Consider the following 18,999-nt stretch of genomic DNA (forward strand, 5'->3'; position numbering starts at 1 on the left):
AGAGGAAAGAAGGCCTCTTGGCAGTTCAGATAGAGAAAAGCATCTGTCTCCTGCTCGTCCCTGGGCATGGAACATCTCGGGTGTAAAACCCGATTGCATGTTCTGTTTACTGAGAGAGGAGAAAACCACCTCAGGGCGAAAGGTGGGACTTGCTAGTGCAATGCTGCTCTTTATGCACTAAAAAGGTTTATGGAGATGTTTACATATGCATATCAAGGCACAGCACTTTTCCTTAAACTTATTCATGTCACAGAGATCTTTATTCATATGTCTTACTGCTGACCTTCTCCCTACGATGATCCTCTTATCCTGCTACGTCCCTTTTTCTAAGATGGTAAAGATAATTATCAATAAATACTAAGGGAACTGAGACCAGTACCGGCGTGGATCCTCTGCATGCTGAGCGCCAGTCCCCTGGGCCCACTTTTCTTTCTCTATACTTTGTCTCTGTGTCTCATTTCTTTTCTCAAGTCTCTCGTTCCACCTAACGAGAAACGCCCACAGGTGTGGAGGGGCAGGCCGCCCCTTCAGTAGCCATTCCCCCAACGTGACTTGGTGTATTTCTCATGCCTCCCAACACCAGAATGAAAGCTTGCAAGAGAGGAGGGACTCTGGCTAACTGCTGCTATGTTCTGCACACAGAAGTGCCTGGTGTGTAGCAGGTAAATAATAAATATTTGTTAAACGACTGTGTAGATGAATGTGGGAGTCAGGTATTGGACTTGTCTAAGATAACTGTGGCAGCTACCATATACAACAAAATGTAACATTCTATTAATTCTAAGAGGCACCATTATTTTATTTATCCCTAAAGCAGAAAGAAATGCTGTCAATTATCACAGGATTCCATGAACTCTAAGAAGCAACTTGATCTCAGAAATGTTAAAATGTAAAAAAAGTTTACAGAATTGATCTAAATACACCTAAAGGTATATCTGAGAGCTGGCCTATATTCTCTTCATACCATGTTTCACTATCTACAAATAGGTGCATTTGTCTCTCTCACTCTCTCAGTAGGAGGTAAGTTCCACGAGGGTAGGTACATTGGTCTGTGTATCACTGTAGCCTCAGGACCTGAATAGAATAGTACCTGGCACATAGTAGATGCTCAATAAGTATACGACAAATCAACTATGAGTCCCTAGAGTAACAGCTTGGTAGAGGGGGAAAAGGTTTTGAGGGACAATCTTGTATGAAGGGGGAAAGAGCAAACAACAAAAATGGAGAGGGATATAGAGAAGGGTTGGTGTGATTTTCAAGTGACGGCAGCCAAGCCTCTTCTGGAGCTGCATCAGTCGCCATCCTCCTTTCCTTCCCTGCCCAGGGCTTGCTTGTGGACGTTTGTGCTAGATATCAAGGTAGTTACATATTCTAACAAATATATATCATTTAAAACACATAAGGGGCCAGGCGCAGTGGCTCACGCCTGTAATCCAAGCACTTTGGGAGGCCGAGGTGGGCGGATCACCTGAGGTCAGGAGTTCGAGACCAGCCTGGCCAACATGGTGAAACCCCGTCTCTACTAAAAATACAAAAATTAGCCAGGCGTCATGGTGGATGCCTGTAATCCCACCTACTCCGGAGGCTGAGGCAGAAGAATCGTTTGAACCTGGGAGGTGGAGGCTGCAGTGAGCCAAGATTCTGCCACTGCACTCCAGCCTAGGTGACAAAGTGAGACTCTGTCTCAAACAAACAAGCAAATAAACAAAAGACAAACCATATAAGGGATGAAATTATTCTACCACTGAACACTGAACGCTTTAAAACTGTGCAACCCTTATCCCCTTGTAGGTCAAAGATAAGTTAAAACCAATAAAACAAAGTTGCTCCTTAAACGGGATAACTCACAATCAGCTATAATTACAGGCCGGGCAGTTTCTTACCTGCTGTTTATTGCCTTTTCTTGTTAACATGACAAACGGCATTGTGTCTGCAGACTCGGCCTCTCCTTCCCCACCTCCCAGTGGGGGCCCTTTCCTCAGCTGGCTTTTGAGATGCAAAGGAATGGCAACATCTAGTTGGTGCACTTTAACAGATTCACCACTTCGTTGCTAAAAGAAATTAAAAAGGACATAATAAACACTCCAAGATATATATGGATGTATGTCAATATAAATTGCAAACTCATTCAATGCTGTATTTCTTTTTTTTTTTTTTTTTTGAGACAGAGTCTCGCTCTGTCGCCCAAGCTGGAGTGCAGTGGCCGGATCTCAGCTCACTGCAAGCTCCGCCGCCCGAGTTTACGCCATTCTCCTGCCTCAGCCTCCCGAGTAGCTGGGACTACAGGCGCCTGCCACCTCGCCCGGCTAGTTTTTTGTATTTTTTAATAGAGACGGGGTTTCACGGTGTTAGCCAGGATGGTCTTGATCTCCTGACCTCGTGATCCGCCCGTCTCGGCCTCCCAAAGTGCTGGGATTACAGGCTTGAGCCACCGCGCCCGGCCCAATGCTGTATTTCTTAAAACACAACAATCATAAGAACTGTAACAGTCAACAATCACAGCTATCATAATACTCTTTATGAACCGTGGATAAATCTAGGGAGCATTTCTCCCTCCACCTAACACCTCTGCCTACGACATGGAAGGAACTATGGGACTTGGCTGCTGTTGACTGCTCCAGCCTCTCCCAAGCACGCAGTGCTGCAGGTTCTACCAAATCTTCCCCCCCCTCCTTAAATACACCACAGCCTTCTATTCATCTTCCTAGACCACATCTTCCTTCATAATCCCAGGCAGCATGGGCTCATCACTGCATCCCTTTCTCCAGGGCTCCCCAGCAGGGCGTTACCCACAGCAGGCACTCAGGGAGTACTGAAGAATGAACGGAATCTATGACCATTCGGATTAATTCCTTGGTTGGCAAAATCAATTATTTTTAACATTTACAATGAACTTTCCAACCAATTAATTAAATGAACCTTCACTGAAGACTTGCCATATGTTACAGGCTTGGAGATAGTAATGTTAAAAATACTTAGCCACTACCCTCCAAGAGCTCAATAAGCTTGTTAAGACAGATGCAGAAACAATTACGATGATACATCATAGGTGTATAACACCTGTGGAGGAGATTAAGTGACTACCTGTACCTGGCTGGCAGTGGTTGTGTGCCTTTCACGAAAGGCTGAATAGAAATGGCACATTTGAGAATGTTAAAGACTTCATCGACTTCTTCCAAGCAAACGGTAAAAGAGCAGTTTGGGGGATGTGGAGGGAATCCAGGCAGGGGAAGAACAGGTGCAAAGCAAGGACATGAACCAGCATGGTGCACTTAGGGAACTGCAAACACAGGACTGATGAATGAGCAGCAAAGAGGGAAGAGCTGAATATTCCACGAAGCTAGGCAGGTCATGCTGAAAGGCCCTCAATGTCTTGGAAACTGCTCTACCACCATTTAAACAGTCTTCTGATACAAGCCCCATATATTCAAGAGACTTGCAAATCAAGTAAAATCCTGTTTTATTGTTTTTTAAGCTCCAGTTTATTATAATCTGCTTGAAGTCTTCCCAGGTTTATAAGATTTATGAAGACTTTTTTCTTAAAATTCAAAAGGATCACAATAGACAAATCTTGATTTTTCTCCCTGATTATAACATTAACATATTCTCTTCATAAAATATTTAAATACGAAAATGTATTGGTAAGTATGTCCATACTAACTCCTCCAGCTACTTCCCTCTGCCCCAACCCCAAGATGCAACAACTATTAACAATGGAGTATGTTCTCTCAGATTTTTTCTTGCATATACGAACAATATATACATATAAACACAAGCAAGCACTATGCATACTGTTGTATACTCAACATACATATTTTTTCTTCTGTTTAATCCTATATCTTGGTTATCTTTTTCTTTGAATATATATAGAGCGAATTACGTCGATATGCCCTTATTATTTAATTGATTATTGACAGACAACCAAGACTTTTTTTTTTTAATGCTCCTTCCCACACATGGAAGGACTTTCTTTCCTATCACAATGTGATATCTTTGTATATTTAGCTTTATAAAGAGAACAAGTAGGGGTAAATTTTTAGATCAACTGGCAAGCCCATTCGACAGGTTTACTGAATTTCCCTCTAAAAAAGCTGGACTGACAGACATTTACAAATACATTTACTCAAACAAAACCACACTGGGTATTATCACTTAGTAAATCTCAGTATCTGATGGTCTGATAAGTGAAAAGGCTCATCTGAATTTGCACACTATTTTATTACTCATGAGCTTTGGCATGATTTTGCCATTACCTTTCATACAATTAAAAAAAACTAGATCATTTATCATTTCTCATTGGTTTGCTATAGAAGTATTAGGCCTTTGTGTAGACTATAAACGTTTTCTTCCTGTCATTTCTTCAAGTTTCTCATAGCATCCTGTGCTAGAAGGCAACACAGTAAAATAGTTGAGAACAGATTCTCACACCTCTTAGCCATGTAGCCATAAGCAAGTTTTTTTTTTTTTTGGAGACAGTCTCACCCTGTCCCCCAGGCAGAGAGATTGCGCAGTGGAACAATCTTGGCTTACTGCAACCTCCACCTCCCGGGTTCAAGTGATTCTCCTGCCTCAGCCTCCCAAGCAGCTGGGACTACAGGCATCCGCCACCACGCCCAGCTAATTTTTTGTACTTTTAGTGGAGACAGGGTTTCATCGTGTTAGTCATGATGGTCTCGATCTCCTGACCGCGTGATCCACCCATCTTAGCCTCCCAAAGTGCTGGGATTACAGGCGTGAGCCACCATGCCTGGCCAGCAAGCTTCTTGTCTTTCCAAGCCTCTGTTTCTTTAGCTAAAGCAAAAGAATACTAATAGTATCTGACAGCACTGTGCAAGGAATAGATGTAAAGCACCTGATGCAGGGCCCAACAGTCTTCAAAATTATGGGAGTGTTTGATAGATTTGCAATTAATTCTGGTGTGGAAATAAAACGGAAAGTCAACTTTATTTCTGTTTATTGTCTGTTTTCCCTTAACTGATTTGCAATGTTATCTTCATCATATTATTAAACGGTCATGTTTTGGGTCGATTTTGTATTCTCCTCTGTTTCATTAATCTGTTCCTGTATCAAACTATTATTGTCAGTTTAAAACGTTTTATCTTTTTTTTTTTTTTTGAGATGAAGTCTCGCTCTTGTCCCCAATGGTGCGATCCCGGCTCACTGCAACCTCTGCCTCCCAGGTTCAAGTGATTCTCCTCCTCAGCCTCCCGAGCAGCTGGGATTACAGGTGCCCACCACCGAGCCCAGCTAATTTTTTTTTGTATTTTTAGTAGAGACAGGGTTTTACCATGTTGGTCAGGCTGGTCTTGAACTCCTGACCTCATCTGATCCGCCCGCCTCGGCCTCTCAAAGTGCTGGGATTACAGGTGTGAGCCACCGCACCCAGCCATATTTTCATATCTTGTAGAGCATTTCACTCATTTCCCAAAAATCTGTTAGCATTCTCTATTTTGCTTATTCTTACAGATGTTTTAAGAAATAATTTTAAATTTATTCTGCATTGATCTCCCTGCCCTTCTCTTTCCCCTGCAAAACCAAAACATCTTCCTGGTGTGATATAATTAGGATTCCACTAAGTTTAAAGGCTTGATTTATGGAAAACTAGTATCTCTAGGATACTGCATCTTCCTGTGACAATTTTATCAAAACAAAGAGATACTGTACAGTTGTTCAGTATTTTGATATTGCTTAAAAACTAGGGCCTAGTATAGGATTAAGTTTTTCTCCAGCACAAAAAGCATATCTCCTGCAAAAATGTGAATCCAAACTTCCCTCCTTGATTATATCTTCCCATCCTTCCAGCTTGCTTCAAGAACTGTCAATAAGCAAAAATTATTGGACCATATCAAAAACTTCTATTCCTTTGACTTTATCAGCTTTTCTACCTTATTTCTAAATGTTAGGGTTCTTCAGGGCTCAATTCTGACCCTGCTTCTCTTCTATCTCCACACTTAACACCAGGGATGAATCATTTGTTCCAATGCTTTAAATATACTCTACCAATCACATTTCTGTTTTCACTCCACATATCCCTCTGATCTCCATACATTTCCATTTTGACACCTTAAGGCTTCTCAAGTGTAGCATGGGCAAAGGGAAACTTCTGCTCATTGGTCCCTTGTTTCCTGTCCCAGAGATTAGCCAGTGGCCCAATCTGGAAAACCAGATATCATCTTTGATGCCTCACCCCCTACACACCCATACCCAATCCAGCAACAAATAAGCCAGATCATTCTACCCCTGAATAGCTGAAATCCAGACTTCTCTCCGTGTGTCTTGCCATATGCTAGACAGCTGACCATCATCTCTCACCTGACTCACTACAACAGCCTTCTGTCCAGGCTCCCTGAATTTAGTCTTGCCCTGTTGGGTACCTCTACCCTCCCACATAGGATTGTGCCCTGCCCTCTATTAGTGTTGGCCTTCTTTTAGTTTTTTAAACACAGGTTCTTTTCTCCCTCAAGACTTTTGACACATTGTTCCCATCTTCCCTTAAATTTTCACCTGGATGGATGGCTCCACTTTACTTGCCCTGTTTGAAATTCATGACCTCAGAGGCGTCTTCCCCATTATCCTATCTAGGAATGCCCTTCCCTCAGTCTCTACCAAAGCATTCTGCTCTTAGCATTCATCACAATTTGAAATGATGTATTTGTTTAGTTGTTAAATATCTACCTTCTGTTAGAACAGGAACCACGTCAGTTGCATATACCACTTTATACTTAGCCTGATGCACACTGTTAGGCACACAGTAGGTACCCAATAAACATATCTGCTAAACAAATGAGTGGTTGAGTAAATGGCTACTGATTCATATAAGATGGGAAGTTTCTCAGAGAAGTAAACCATTCTCTCCTCCAAGGGATTATAATGATTATGTTTTATTTGATTGCTTGGGCTCCTAAATAAAATAAATGTAAGATTTATTTCATAAATTAGGAGCTTTCTGGATATATGAACACATGTTATTTTAATATTTAAAGAAAGAAGATCACCTAAGACACCTATAACACTAATTTGTACTTGATCATACCTTTGGCTGTAGCAGCATCAAGGAAAGTAAAATCCAATATTTCAACTCTAAAGGACTGCTCCATGAGCATATAAAGATTCCATAATATCTTCTACCTTTAAAAAAAAAAACCCTGTCTTTTAACTCTATGACCTTCTCTAGCTACCTCCCCGTTTCTCTTCCCTTTCTGGCAAAACTCCTCAAGACTTATCTATATCCAGTATCTTCACTCCCTCCCTTCCCATTCTCCACCAAACCCACCCCAACGGGGCCTGCATCCTGCCATCCAAACAAACAAACCCACTCGTCAAGTCACCAAAGGGTTAACATCAAGTACATATAGGGCTGAAGTAAGCAGTCTAAGATTTTACCTCTAACTCTAGAAAAATATAGTTACTTGAAATTACTGTGGCATTCAAAAAACTGCTAGATGGTGTTTTTTAGAAAATCCAGTTTATTAATGTTATGAATACATTAAACAACTAGTATTTCTTTAAACATTAAATAATAAACATTTTTCCATTAACATAGAAGCTATTCAACTAATAAATGTAAGAATTTACTAAATTAAATGACCCCAAATGTCTATCTTATGCACAGTTTGGCTTCCAAACAAACCGCAAGAAAGAAGTCTTAGAAATATGAGTTAATAGGCCGGGCACGGTGGTTCACGCGGTAATCCCGGCACTTTGGGAGGCCGAGGCAGGCGGATTACCTGAGAGGTCTGGAGGTCGAGACCAGCCTGGCCAACATGGTAAAACCCCGTCTCTACTAAAATACAAAACTTAGCCCAGGGTGGTGGCACATGCCTGTAATCCCACCTACTAGGGGAGGCTGAGGCACAAGAATTGTTTGAACCCAGGAGGTGGAGATTGCAGTGAGCTGAGATCGTGCCATTGCACTCCAGCCTGGGCACTCCAGCAACAGAGTGAGACTCTGTCTCAAGAAAAAAAAAGAAATACGATTTAAGAAATAAAGGCAAAGATTGGCATAATGAAATTATTCTGTTCCAAATCTTGTGTGTGTTGCATTTTCAACGACTCTACCTCATGCAAATCAGGATGTGGGATGCAAGAAGGACAAGCAGCTAGCTGCAAGCTGTCTACACATGATCTAGCAAAAGCTGCTGCAGAAGAGACACTTAGATAGGCGAGGCCTTCACATGAACCAGAATATAATGGGCTGCAACGTTTTGTATTGAGAGGAGTCTTTGGAACAAACGACATTTAATACCTGTAGATTTTCTAGCATCATTTTATCCAGAGCTTGAATGAAGTCCTCATCTTCTACACAAGGTACATGCTTAAGTCCACCGCCTTTAATCATTACCTCCTTATTAAAACAAAACAACAAAATCAGACCAGAAATTTTAACTGTAATGTTTTCTAGGGCAAAGCCTTTTAGTATTGATAACTTGCTCAACATAACTCAAGGAGTAAAGTGAGTAAAATATCTAACATTATTCAATGTTAAAAGAATTTAAAGAAAATGGTTAGGAAAACAAATTGAAAATGAATTTCTAAACAAACATTTTTCATAATCAAAAGAAACAAAAGTTTAGTGACTAAAATTTGAATACTATAAAAATGTTGCACAATTTCAAAAAGTAAACTTTTCAGCCATACATACAGTATTCTCTTCATCGGTTTCATTTTCCTTATTGGAATCTGTAAGGTAATCTGTATTCTCTTCCTCCTCTTCTTCTCCCTCATCATCATCATTATCAGAACCCTCCTGAAATTATTGAATATTAGAAGATTAAAGCACTTTGAGAAGTTAATCATATTTTACATGCCTTAAAAAGATTTCAAAACTTCTGTATAATTGTTTACTATTCTCAACTTTTAGCTCTTTATGTAGTTGGCTTCCAGTGGGAGGGCAAAGTCAGCTAGTAACATTTAAGACAAATTGGTAGTTGAAAACCCATCTTACTGCCTTCAACTGATCTAACAATACAGAGATCTACTGTAGAAGCTCTTTCTTGAATTCCACAATGAAGAAGTTTTCTGAGCCTTTTGTGTTCTCCTCCTCCTGAAACTAATCTGGAGACTAATCTGAATGTCTCACAGTAGTTCTTTAATACCCATCTAACTGCAACGGAAACCAACAAAAGTTCAAATATAACAGCATTATGAGCTGAAAGCAATGATACAGCAATACCTTTCATAAAGCACTTCGGTTTGGAAGGTATTCTCATACACTTCATTTTGTTTGCTCTACCCAAGTCTGAGGATGCAAGGACAAGCTTTACTGTTCCTATTTTACACATGAAAAAACTGAGACTCAGGAAAGTTAAGTGACTTGCCCAAGGGCACAATGCTATTAAGCAGAAGACCTGGCCGTTCAGCTCCCCTAACTGGTGGTTTTCAAAGACGATTTCACCCCATTATCACAGTCAGTCCCTGCCTCCATCCACTTCCCTCAGCTGAAATTTCTGGTCAAACAGAAGACGGGGCAGAGTTCCGACAGATTTTCAAAGGGCACAAAGCACAGAGTGGAGCTTCGTTTGCCCCTCCACCCCAGTATCACAAGTCACCCCCAACATGGTTCCTTAAGAGTTAAAAAAAAAAAAAACCCACTAAACCCAGCTGCTTCTCACTGTGCAAAGATGGCTGAGAAATAATTCCTGAAACAAATGACTTAAATGTGTTATCTTTAGTGTATGGAGCAATTAATTCCAAAACCATAACAGTGTATAGACAGCTGAAGATTTTGAGTTCCTAAAATGACAACGTTTCAAAAATGGATACCAATGGCCGGCGCCATGGTATAATCCCAACACTTTGGAAGACCGAGGTCAGGGGATCACTTGTCAGGAGTTCAAGACCAGCCTGGCCAACATAGCAAAACCTCGTCTCTACTAAAAATACAAAAATTGGCCAGACATGGTGGCAGGCACCTGTAATTCCAGCTACTCAGGAGTCTGAAGCAAGAGAATCACTGGAACCTGGGAGGCAGAGATTGCAGTGAGCCAACGTTGCACCACTACACTCCAGCCTGGTCGACAGAGCTACACTCCATCCCCCACTCAAAAAGAAAATGTACATCAATACATTACCTTTTCCCCCCCAAATGCATTCATGTTTTCTGAATTAATTTTATAATTCAAACTTAAATTTGCAATAGAGGTGCTCTTAAATTTGCTCTTGAAAAAATGAATCCTTTCTTAACACTTAAAAGACACTTCCCATTCAAAAACTAAGCTAAAATACATTAACTTTTTCCCTCTCTCCATCCTTTATGCTTCATATTATTCAGGGAATGGAGCATGCATTAATTTTTCAAATTAAGATTTTGAACAAGAATTTCATTTGTCCTAATCCCACTGTACACTGGTACAACAATGGGTGGAATTAAGAAGTGCTCGCCAATGAACCACAAAACCTAAGCAGGCTAGGGAAAGCAAGAGGAACAGCGCAGCAAAAGGCGAACTGCCTGAGTTCAAATACCGGCTCTGCCACCACCTGCTCTACGATCTTGGGAAAATTATTCAACCTATTTGTGCCTTCGTTTCCCACCTATTGCAAGGGTAGTATGAGAAATGGTAATACAAAGACAGCGCTTATGGCAGTAACCATGAATAACAATTGCTCAGTAAATTAACTATTATTGCTATTATAAGAATGAATCTTGTACTTTCTGTTGATAAATTACACAATGCTAGAGAATACTGGAGTTGTCACAGAAGAACATTTAATTGAAACAGTTATCTTTAACTTAGATAGCTGATGTTTAAGAGAAAATGTTCTGGTTGTCAGGTGCTAAGAGTCACCCCCACTCTTCAAAAGGTCAAATAGAACCTTGAACAGCTGAGGACCAAGATAAAAATAGAACACAGCATTTGTTTTGAAGAGCTGAATTATAACCCTTCTGTCTCAAAGTAAATAACTGTAGAATATCCATTGCTCTTTGTTTTTTTTTTGAGACGGAGTCATGCTCTGTCGCCCAGGCTGGAGTGCAGTGGCCGGATCTCAGCTCACTGCAAGCTTCGCCTCCCGGGTTCACGCCATTCTCCTGCCTCAGCCTCCCAAGTAGCTGGGACTACAGGCGCCCGCCACTTCGCCCGGCTAGTTTTTTGTATTTTTTAGTAGAGACGGGGTTTCACCGTGTTAGCCAGGATGGTCTCGATCTCCTGACCTCGTGATCCGCCCGTCTCGGCCTCCCAAAGTGCTGGGATTACAGGCTTGAGCCACCGCGCCCGGCCTATCCATTGCTCTTATCACTTTATAATCAATGCATCTTCTTTCTTTAATAAATTTCTCCTCCTTATGTTTGGAGGGCGGTCATGGGAAACTGGTCTTGGGGTAAAAGGAGAAGTGAACTATTCCAACCTCATTTCTCACAAAGTAAACCACAGTCCCAGTTCACTTCCACACACAAGCACATGGAACCTCCCTCTGCACGTTTTGTTTGTATTTTTACGCAGCAAACACCCATGTATCCTGTGCACTATGCATTCTCCAACTGGAAAAGTAAGTAATGGTTACAAATGATATAACTATCAAAAGTATAAAGTTCATGTTTAAAAAGGAGAAAATGCATTTAGAGGAGGAAACATATCAGAACTCTTCAAATGAGAAATTAGTAAGAAAATGAGCGCTCCTTAATGTCATATTTACCAAGGATGCTGGATTTATTAGATACTGCTCATGTAATTAGTACAGTAGCCAAATCCAAGACAACCATAAGATTAGTCTGAAAATATGAAATGGAAATATTTTCTCATTTCCCTTTGTTGTTATAAAATACTTAATAAGTCAACTTGAATTCTATTACTGAATGTTTCTATTACAACCTCATTTTGAAAACAAAGCAATGTAATGCCCATCTAGTACACTGAAGCCAATTAAAGAAACATATTCCAATTCTAAATTTTTACTAACTTATTTATATCTAAGGAAGTTCTAAGGTTGTAAAGAAAAAGTGGTAGCAAATAACATAAATACTTAATAGTGCATTTCCACTGCCTATAAATACTAGCCAATTAGGAAAACCGTACATTATTACCTATCTTTTCACAACCAATCCTTTTTAACTAACAGCAAAGCCATTTGTTATGCAGTTAAAGCATTCCAAATATCCAATAAGTTACAAAGCTTTAGGGCTGAAGGAAACACAGCCTTATGGATTTTTACATCTGACCGCAGAAACCTTTAATCACCTTAAATTATGAGTCCTTTCTCTTTAATTCTAAATAAAGCTTTTTAAAAATCCAGTTTGCAAATCTATCTTATGAATGTTATAAACAATTAACATTCCTTTAAATATTAAACCCACATTCTCAAAATATTTACATCCCATTTACTCAAATAAATAAAAACTTTAAAACTGAAATTAAACTTCCCCAAAACACTTAAGTATTGACTGCAAATTTAAACTTTTTTCAATATTTAATTAAAATAATACTTCCAGTGAAAAACTGCTAATTTCATGACTTACATTTTAATTTCATCAGTATTCTATTCGTATCTTACTAATTCTAACTTTTTAAACTCTCATTTTTCTTCTATACCCCTAACCCATTCCCCAACCTACGAGATTATAAAGCAAATCCCAGACATCCTTTTATTTTGTTCGACTTTTTTTTTTTAATTTAAAGAAACAGGGTCTCACTATGTTGCCCAGGCTGGACATGAATTCCTGGGCTCGAGCAATCCTCCTACCTCAGCCACCTGAGTAACTGGGACTACAGATGTGCACAGCTTCATGGAACTTTTAAACGTAAGTGAGTTTGGAAGAAAAAACTGAAGAATCATGGGTCGAACATGGTGGCTCACGCCTGTAATCCAAGCGTTTTGGAAGGCCAAGGTGGGGGGATCACTTGAGGCCAGGAGTTCGAGACCAACTTGGCCAACATGGTGAAACCCCGTCTCTACTAAAAATACAAAAATTAGCTGGGCTTGGTGTCACACACCTAAAATCCTAGCTACTTGGGAAGCTGATGCACAAGAATCACTCGAACCCAGGAGGTGGAGACTATGGTGAGCAGAGATCATGCCACTGCACTCCAGCCTGGGCGACAGTGAAGACTGTATCAAACATCGACAAAACTGAAAGAATTAAAACTGCTAGTTTTAATCATACAGAAATGACATTTTGCTAAGTCAGAAACAGTACAAGAGCAATTTCATATGGTTTAGCTTAATAGAGTCATAGATACAAAAAGGGTGTATCAATTACTATGGTATATGTTGAATTTCGGATTTCATATAACCATGAGATCTGGGAAAAATAAAGCAAAGCTCATTAATATCTAGCCAGTAATTTTGCTTTGAAGAGTATAAAATCCACTGACTTTTAAAAAGTCCATATTCAACAGCGAGATTACGATACACAAGAAGTGGGGTGCAGTGGCTCACACCTGTAATCCCAGTTCTTTGAAAGGCTGAGGGAGGAGGATTGCTTAAGCCCAGGAGTTCAAGACTAGCCTGGGCAATACAGCAAGATCCTCATCTCTACAAAAAAAAAAATAATAATAATAATAATAATAATTAGCTGGGCGTGGTAGCACGTCCATGCAATCTCAGCTACTCAGGAGGCTGAGGTGGGAGGATCGCTTGAGCCCAAGAGGTTGAGGCTGCAGTGAGCTATGATCACACCACTGCACTCCAGCCTTGGCAACAGAGAGAAACCCTGTCTCAAAAAAAAAACAAACAAAAAAAAGACATGTGGAGATCAAACAATTTTTTTCTTTAAATTGCTTATTAAATAAAAATGCTATGATCAGTATTTTATTACTTTCTTTAAAAACTTTTAACGTGGGTGCGGTGGCTCATGCCTGTAAACCCAGCACTTTGGGAGGCCGAGGCGGGCGGATCACAAGGTCAGGAGATCGAGACCACGGTGAAACCCCATCTCTACTAAAAATACAAAAAATTAGCCGGGCGCGGTGGCCGGTGCCTGTAGTCCCAGCTACTCAGGAGGCTGAGGCAGGAGAATGACGTGAACCCGGGAGGCAGAGCTTACAGTGAGTCGAGATCGCGCCACTGCACTTCCAGCCTGGGGGACAGAGCAAGACTCCATCTCAAAAAAAAAACTTTCAATTAAACAAGGGGTTTTATGATAGAAATATACTACTAGTTACATTTACTATCATAAAACTAAATAAGAGACCAGGTGCAGTGGCTCACGCCTGTAATCCTAGCACTTTGGGGGGCTATGAGGGGCGGATCACTTGAAGTCAGGGGTTCAAGACCAGCCTGGCCAACATGGTGAAACCCCATCTCTACTAAAAATACAAAAATTAGCTGGGCGTGGTGGCAGGTACCTGTTATCTCAGCTACTCGGGAGGCTGAGGCAGGAGAATGACTTGAACCCAAGAGGCAGAGGTCGCAGTGAGCCAAGATTGCACCACAGGACTCCAATTTGGGCGACAGAGCAAGACTCTGTCTCAAAAAAAAAAAAAAAACAAAAAACAAAAAACAACTAAGGAGGAGGTCTTATGTATTAAAAAAATTTTGGCTCGTATAATCAAAATACTCTTATACAAATGTACTCTATGTTGCTATATATAAAAGTCATCACCTCTTCTTCTGGCTCATTTACTTCACTTTCATTCCCAGATTGTTCTTCTGTTTCAGCTCCCCCTTCTTCTTCTTCTTCATCCTCTTCAAGATTTTCTCCTTCTGTCATAGAATCTTTTGAATCTTTGTCATTTACTAGGCCTTGAAATGAGAAGATGGAAATGGAAAATACATTAAAAATAGATACAGGCCAGTTTTCTATACTATACCAATTCATGTAAAAGTATGCATTAATAATTCAACAGCCATTTTCTCAGAACAAACGTAAAAGAGTTAAAAACTGCGGTGAGAGACATTTTAAAAACTAAATGTGTAGGCCTACATTTCAACAAAGAAACACCACTAACAAAAAGCGACAAAAAATAAGTGTATATGTGTGTATACTTTCCCCTCTTTTCTTACAGCTTTAAATACTTGGATAATCTTACATATCTCAGTCTTGGACAAAGGTAGAAAACAGTAACAGAGGAGGTACAGTCTCAGCCATATGTAAGATACAGCGTTGGCCACACTCTTTACCAAATGAGATTTAAAGAGTCTCCAAAAACTCAAAGACTTGAAACAAATTGTGCCACCTTAATGGATAAATCATATTTGGCTATCAATTTGAATGTATGCAAATTAAGATGTGGGGGAATGGGGCAAAAAGCTACATAGCAGCTTTGTCACCATACAGACTCACTTTTTTTCTTCAATAACAGCATTCTCCTCCTAAGCCTAATGGAACTCCCTGGCCTGAATTTGCTTTCACCTCCTGTGTCCATCCCACATTTCACAGCCTAGTCAATTCTTCCTGTTGGAATTCCAATCCACCCTCTCTACTTTTGAGATGCACACAATATGGTCTCATCTGATCCCACTGATCTGCTACCCACTCCTCTCTCCTAAGCCCTCCCCTGAAGTTGCCTCAGACATCTCCTGTCACAGAACACACTGCTTTAAGATTTTGCTTGTTCAATATCCTTCTCAATAGAGAACACCCTTTAATACATACTTTCAGATCCCATCCACTCTTCAAGTTCCGTTTCAGTTTTACTTGCTGCATAAACTGTCAATGAGTATTTCAATCTATTACTTTTTCTCCTATTTGCTCCTAAAGCATGTGGAGAACTTATAGCATCTTACATTTGATGATATACTACGTTGTTATTTTTTTCCTAATAATCACATAAATATTACATCAGATTATAAGACCCTTGAGGACAAAAAACTTATATGTTCAAAACTTGAGAGCACATATATTAATAAATACACAGTAGGTGTTAAATAAATACCTGTTGATTCATAGAATCTGAGAGGATTCAAGCAGGAAGAAACTTTAGTGATGATATGATTTAACCCTCTCATTTCATGAATACTGGTTTGAACACTTCCAAACCAGAATTCAAATAATATTGACTATTATCATTTTAGTTTTGTTCTTAAATTAAAATAAAAATCTGAGCCAGTAATCTTACCTATCCTGAGAAAATCAGAGGTACACTAAAAATGTTATTTACATAAAACTAGAATCAACCTAAGAGTGAAACAGTATCAACCTAAGAGTGAAACAGCTGTATGAAGTAAATTATGGCACATAGATACAAATGAACACAGCCAATTAAAAAACAAAAAATAAAGCTTTAAAAGAATATGTGTACTGTCAAGAAAAAATTTCATAATGTATTAAGTAGAACCAATTGGTTATAAAATCACAAACACATAAAAAATTTAAAAAGAGTAGAAAAATATGTATCAAAATAGTAACACATGATTATCCTTCTGTATGGAATATTGGTGTTGTTTTCTTGGTATTTAAAAAAATTACTGTCATGAACACTTATTACTTTTAATACTATTAAAAATTATTTTTAAAATATAAGAAAATGGTTTTAGTATTTTCCAATTAACTACAATGTTAACATTGGGATACTATAAAACTAACATGAGACAATGAATTTTCAGGTGTCTGAAAACAAAAAACTACCAAAAACACAATACTGTATTATCTTCTGGTTTATCAGTAGGAAACTGATTTAATATCAATTTTTCTGCGTATGTCTTCTTCCTGATATTTAGACTCTATAACCAGGAAGCAAATGGAGACTTGGGAGTGCACTGATTGCAGCTGCTACCATCTTTTGAGTTTTATTCATGAACAGCGATCTATTTTTTACCTTCATATTCTAAGCAAGGACAGAGTCCTCACAAGAAGCCTGCAGTCCTTTAATTTAGCCTTTTGATCTACAAAGGACAAAGCACAACTGTTCTCTTTTCTGTCACCAAACTAGGTATCACACTAATATTTACTCATGTCCACTATACAGAGAGTACCATTCATTAAGGTTTTTGAGAAACAAGGCTAAGACTTAACAATTTTCCAAGGATCCAAAGCAAGTGAAATAAGTTCACAAATACTCTGCTTGATATGAGATCATGTATTCAATTAGAAATTTCAAAAGGAAAATAAAGTAGGTAACTTGGAAAAAGGTTCAAAGAACAAAAAGAATCACATATGCTTTTACGGGTTAAGTTGCAGGAAAAGTTAATACTTGCACAATCAGTAGCAGCACTTATAAAACCTTTACCATGAAAAGTGGTTCTTCAGATATGCAATGTAGTAAATTTATATAATTTGCATAACTGGTTAAGGTAAAGATCCCTTCATGATAGACATGAATGTACCAAGTTCTAGTGGGAAATCAAATACTAGCTTAATAGTATGAAAACGTGTCACTTTATTTTTATTTTATTTATTTTTTTTGAGATGTAGTTTCACTCTTGTTGCCCAGGCTATAGTGCAATGGCGTGATCTTGGCTCACTCCAATCTCCGTCTCCCGGGTTCAAGCAATTCTCCTGCCTCAGCCTCCTGAGTAGTTGGGATTATGGGCGTGCGCCACCATGCCTGGATAATTTTTGCATTTTTAGTAGAGATGGGGTTTTGCCATGTTGGCCAGGCTGGTCTCCAACTCCTGACCTCAGGTGATCTGCCTGCCTCGGCCTCCCAAAGTGCTGGGATTACAAGCATGAGCCACCACAACTGTCCAAAACATGTCACTTTAAAATGACTACAATAAAACATGCTAAAAACTATCAGCATATAAACCAGGTTGGTATGGCTATACCTTGTACTGGTTATTTCTAAAGACATGTAGGTTCCTGCAGCTCTAATGGCAGCTATTCAAGAGTTAACTCTTCTCCCCAAAACAACCTTAGGATACTGAAGTATACAGAGAACCTTCTAATTATCTCTAGATTTTCTCTAGTCCTTAGAAACAGAAGCAACTCTGCCAGTGGTAAGCTCTGAAATCCTACCCTGCAGGATAGTTCCAAATTTCTGACAGTTACTCCCTTCTACAGTTTCTTTCCTTGCACTTTTTAAGAAATAATGCCTGTTGAAAATATATACTGCAAAAATAAGTAATGCTTTAATCAAAAATAGATTTTATATTAGCAACCAAAAATTCTACAATTAAGAGAGGTAGACAGGATTGTGGTTTTCGTTTTTTTTTTTCCCATCACTATTACTTGCTTCAAGTCCTGTGAGTACTGCATAACTGTTTTTCTCCAGTTTGAAATTACCTAGTGAAATCAAGCACATCACATGGCTATTACCTAACACTATTATGTTACACTCAACACTGAAAATAGAAAAGATACAATGTAAACTCTGACTGGTAACATTATAAAGCAAATTCCAGATACAATCTGCCAAATAGCACCTTCATTTTCTGTCTATAATCAATTGCTTACCCAGTTTTATTAAGAATTCTCGTTCCAAGTCTTGTACCTGCCTGATGGATTCTTCCAGAGAATTACAGAGTTTGATCTTTGGTCTTAGCAGTTCTAGGGTATCACTGATCATGTAATCTATATCAATAGGAAATGGATGGTCTTTTGTCCAAACCTCCAAACTTTTCTTCCACCAAACATAACGCTGATAACAAATGAAAAATAAATTTAGCTACAAGAAATTAATAACAAAATATTTAAAAATAATAAACTATATTGTGCTGTTACCTAGTTATAACTATTAAGCTAAAAGGTTGTAAAAGACACCTACCATTTCTATTAATGGTCAACAGCAATGATCTTATTCCAATCATTTCCCTCTGTCTATATAGGCTTTCAGCTATTTGGTGAATGTATTAAATATCTTTTTATTATAACTGTCACAGTTTTTTAAGGCAAGGATATATTATAAATAAAATACCAAATAAATTTTCAGCTACTCCAAAACAAGGTACTGATTTCCCATATTTAATTTTGCAAATATAACCAAATTCAAAGCCATTGTTGTGATAAATGTTCATTATTTTCTCTGTACTACTTGCTTTGATTTTTGAAGAGTTAAAGTATCTGAAGATACGGTTTTTGAAATATATAAAACCACTAATCATCAACAAGCATTTATTGAACATCTACTGTGTATATGGCACTGTGTAGATATTTTCCCTCTCTACTCCAAGCCTGGTTCCCACATT

The 18,999-nt window shown here is 38.9% G+C and overlaps 1 protein-coding gene across 2 annotated transcripts in view; it reads right to left on the reverse strand.

Moving 5' to 3' along the window:
- UPF2 (UPF2 regulator of nonsense mediated mRNA decay) overlaps nucleotides 1-18,999 on the reverse strand; it is a 484,524-nt gene that overhangs the window by 21,583 nt on the left and 443,942 nt on the right. For both annotated transcript variants that reach the window (XM_015146458.3, XM_015146457.3), the window contains 5 exons: nucleotides 18,269-18,452; nucleotides 14,537-14,676; nucleotides 8,642-8,746; nucleotides 8,246-8,344; nucleotides 1,884-2,051 (listed from right to left, as the gene is read on the reverse strand). In XM_015146458.3, coding sequence (XP_015001944.1) covers nucleotides 1,884-2,051; nucleotides 8,246-8,344; nucleotides 8,642-8,746; nucleotides 14,537-14,676; nucleotides 18,269-18,452 — 696 coding nt within the window. The remainder of the gene's footprint in view (nucleotides 1-1,883; nucleotides 2,052-8,245; nucleotides 8,345-8,641; nucleotides 8,747-14,536; nucleotides 14,677-18,268; nucleotides 18,453-18,999) is intronic.

This window comes from Macaca mulatta, chromosome 9, assembly GCF_049350105.2.
Source record: "Macaca mulatta isolate MMU2019108-1 chromosome 9, T2T-MMU8v2.0, whole genome shotgun sequence".
NCBI classification, from domain to species: domain Eukaryota; kingdom Metazoa; phylum Chordata; class Mammalia; order Primates; family Cercopithecidae; genus Macaca; species Macaca mulatta.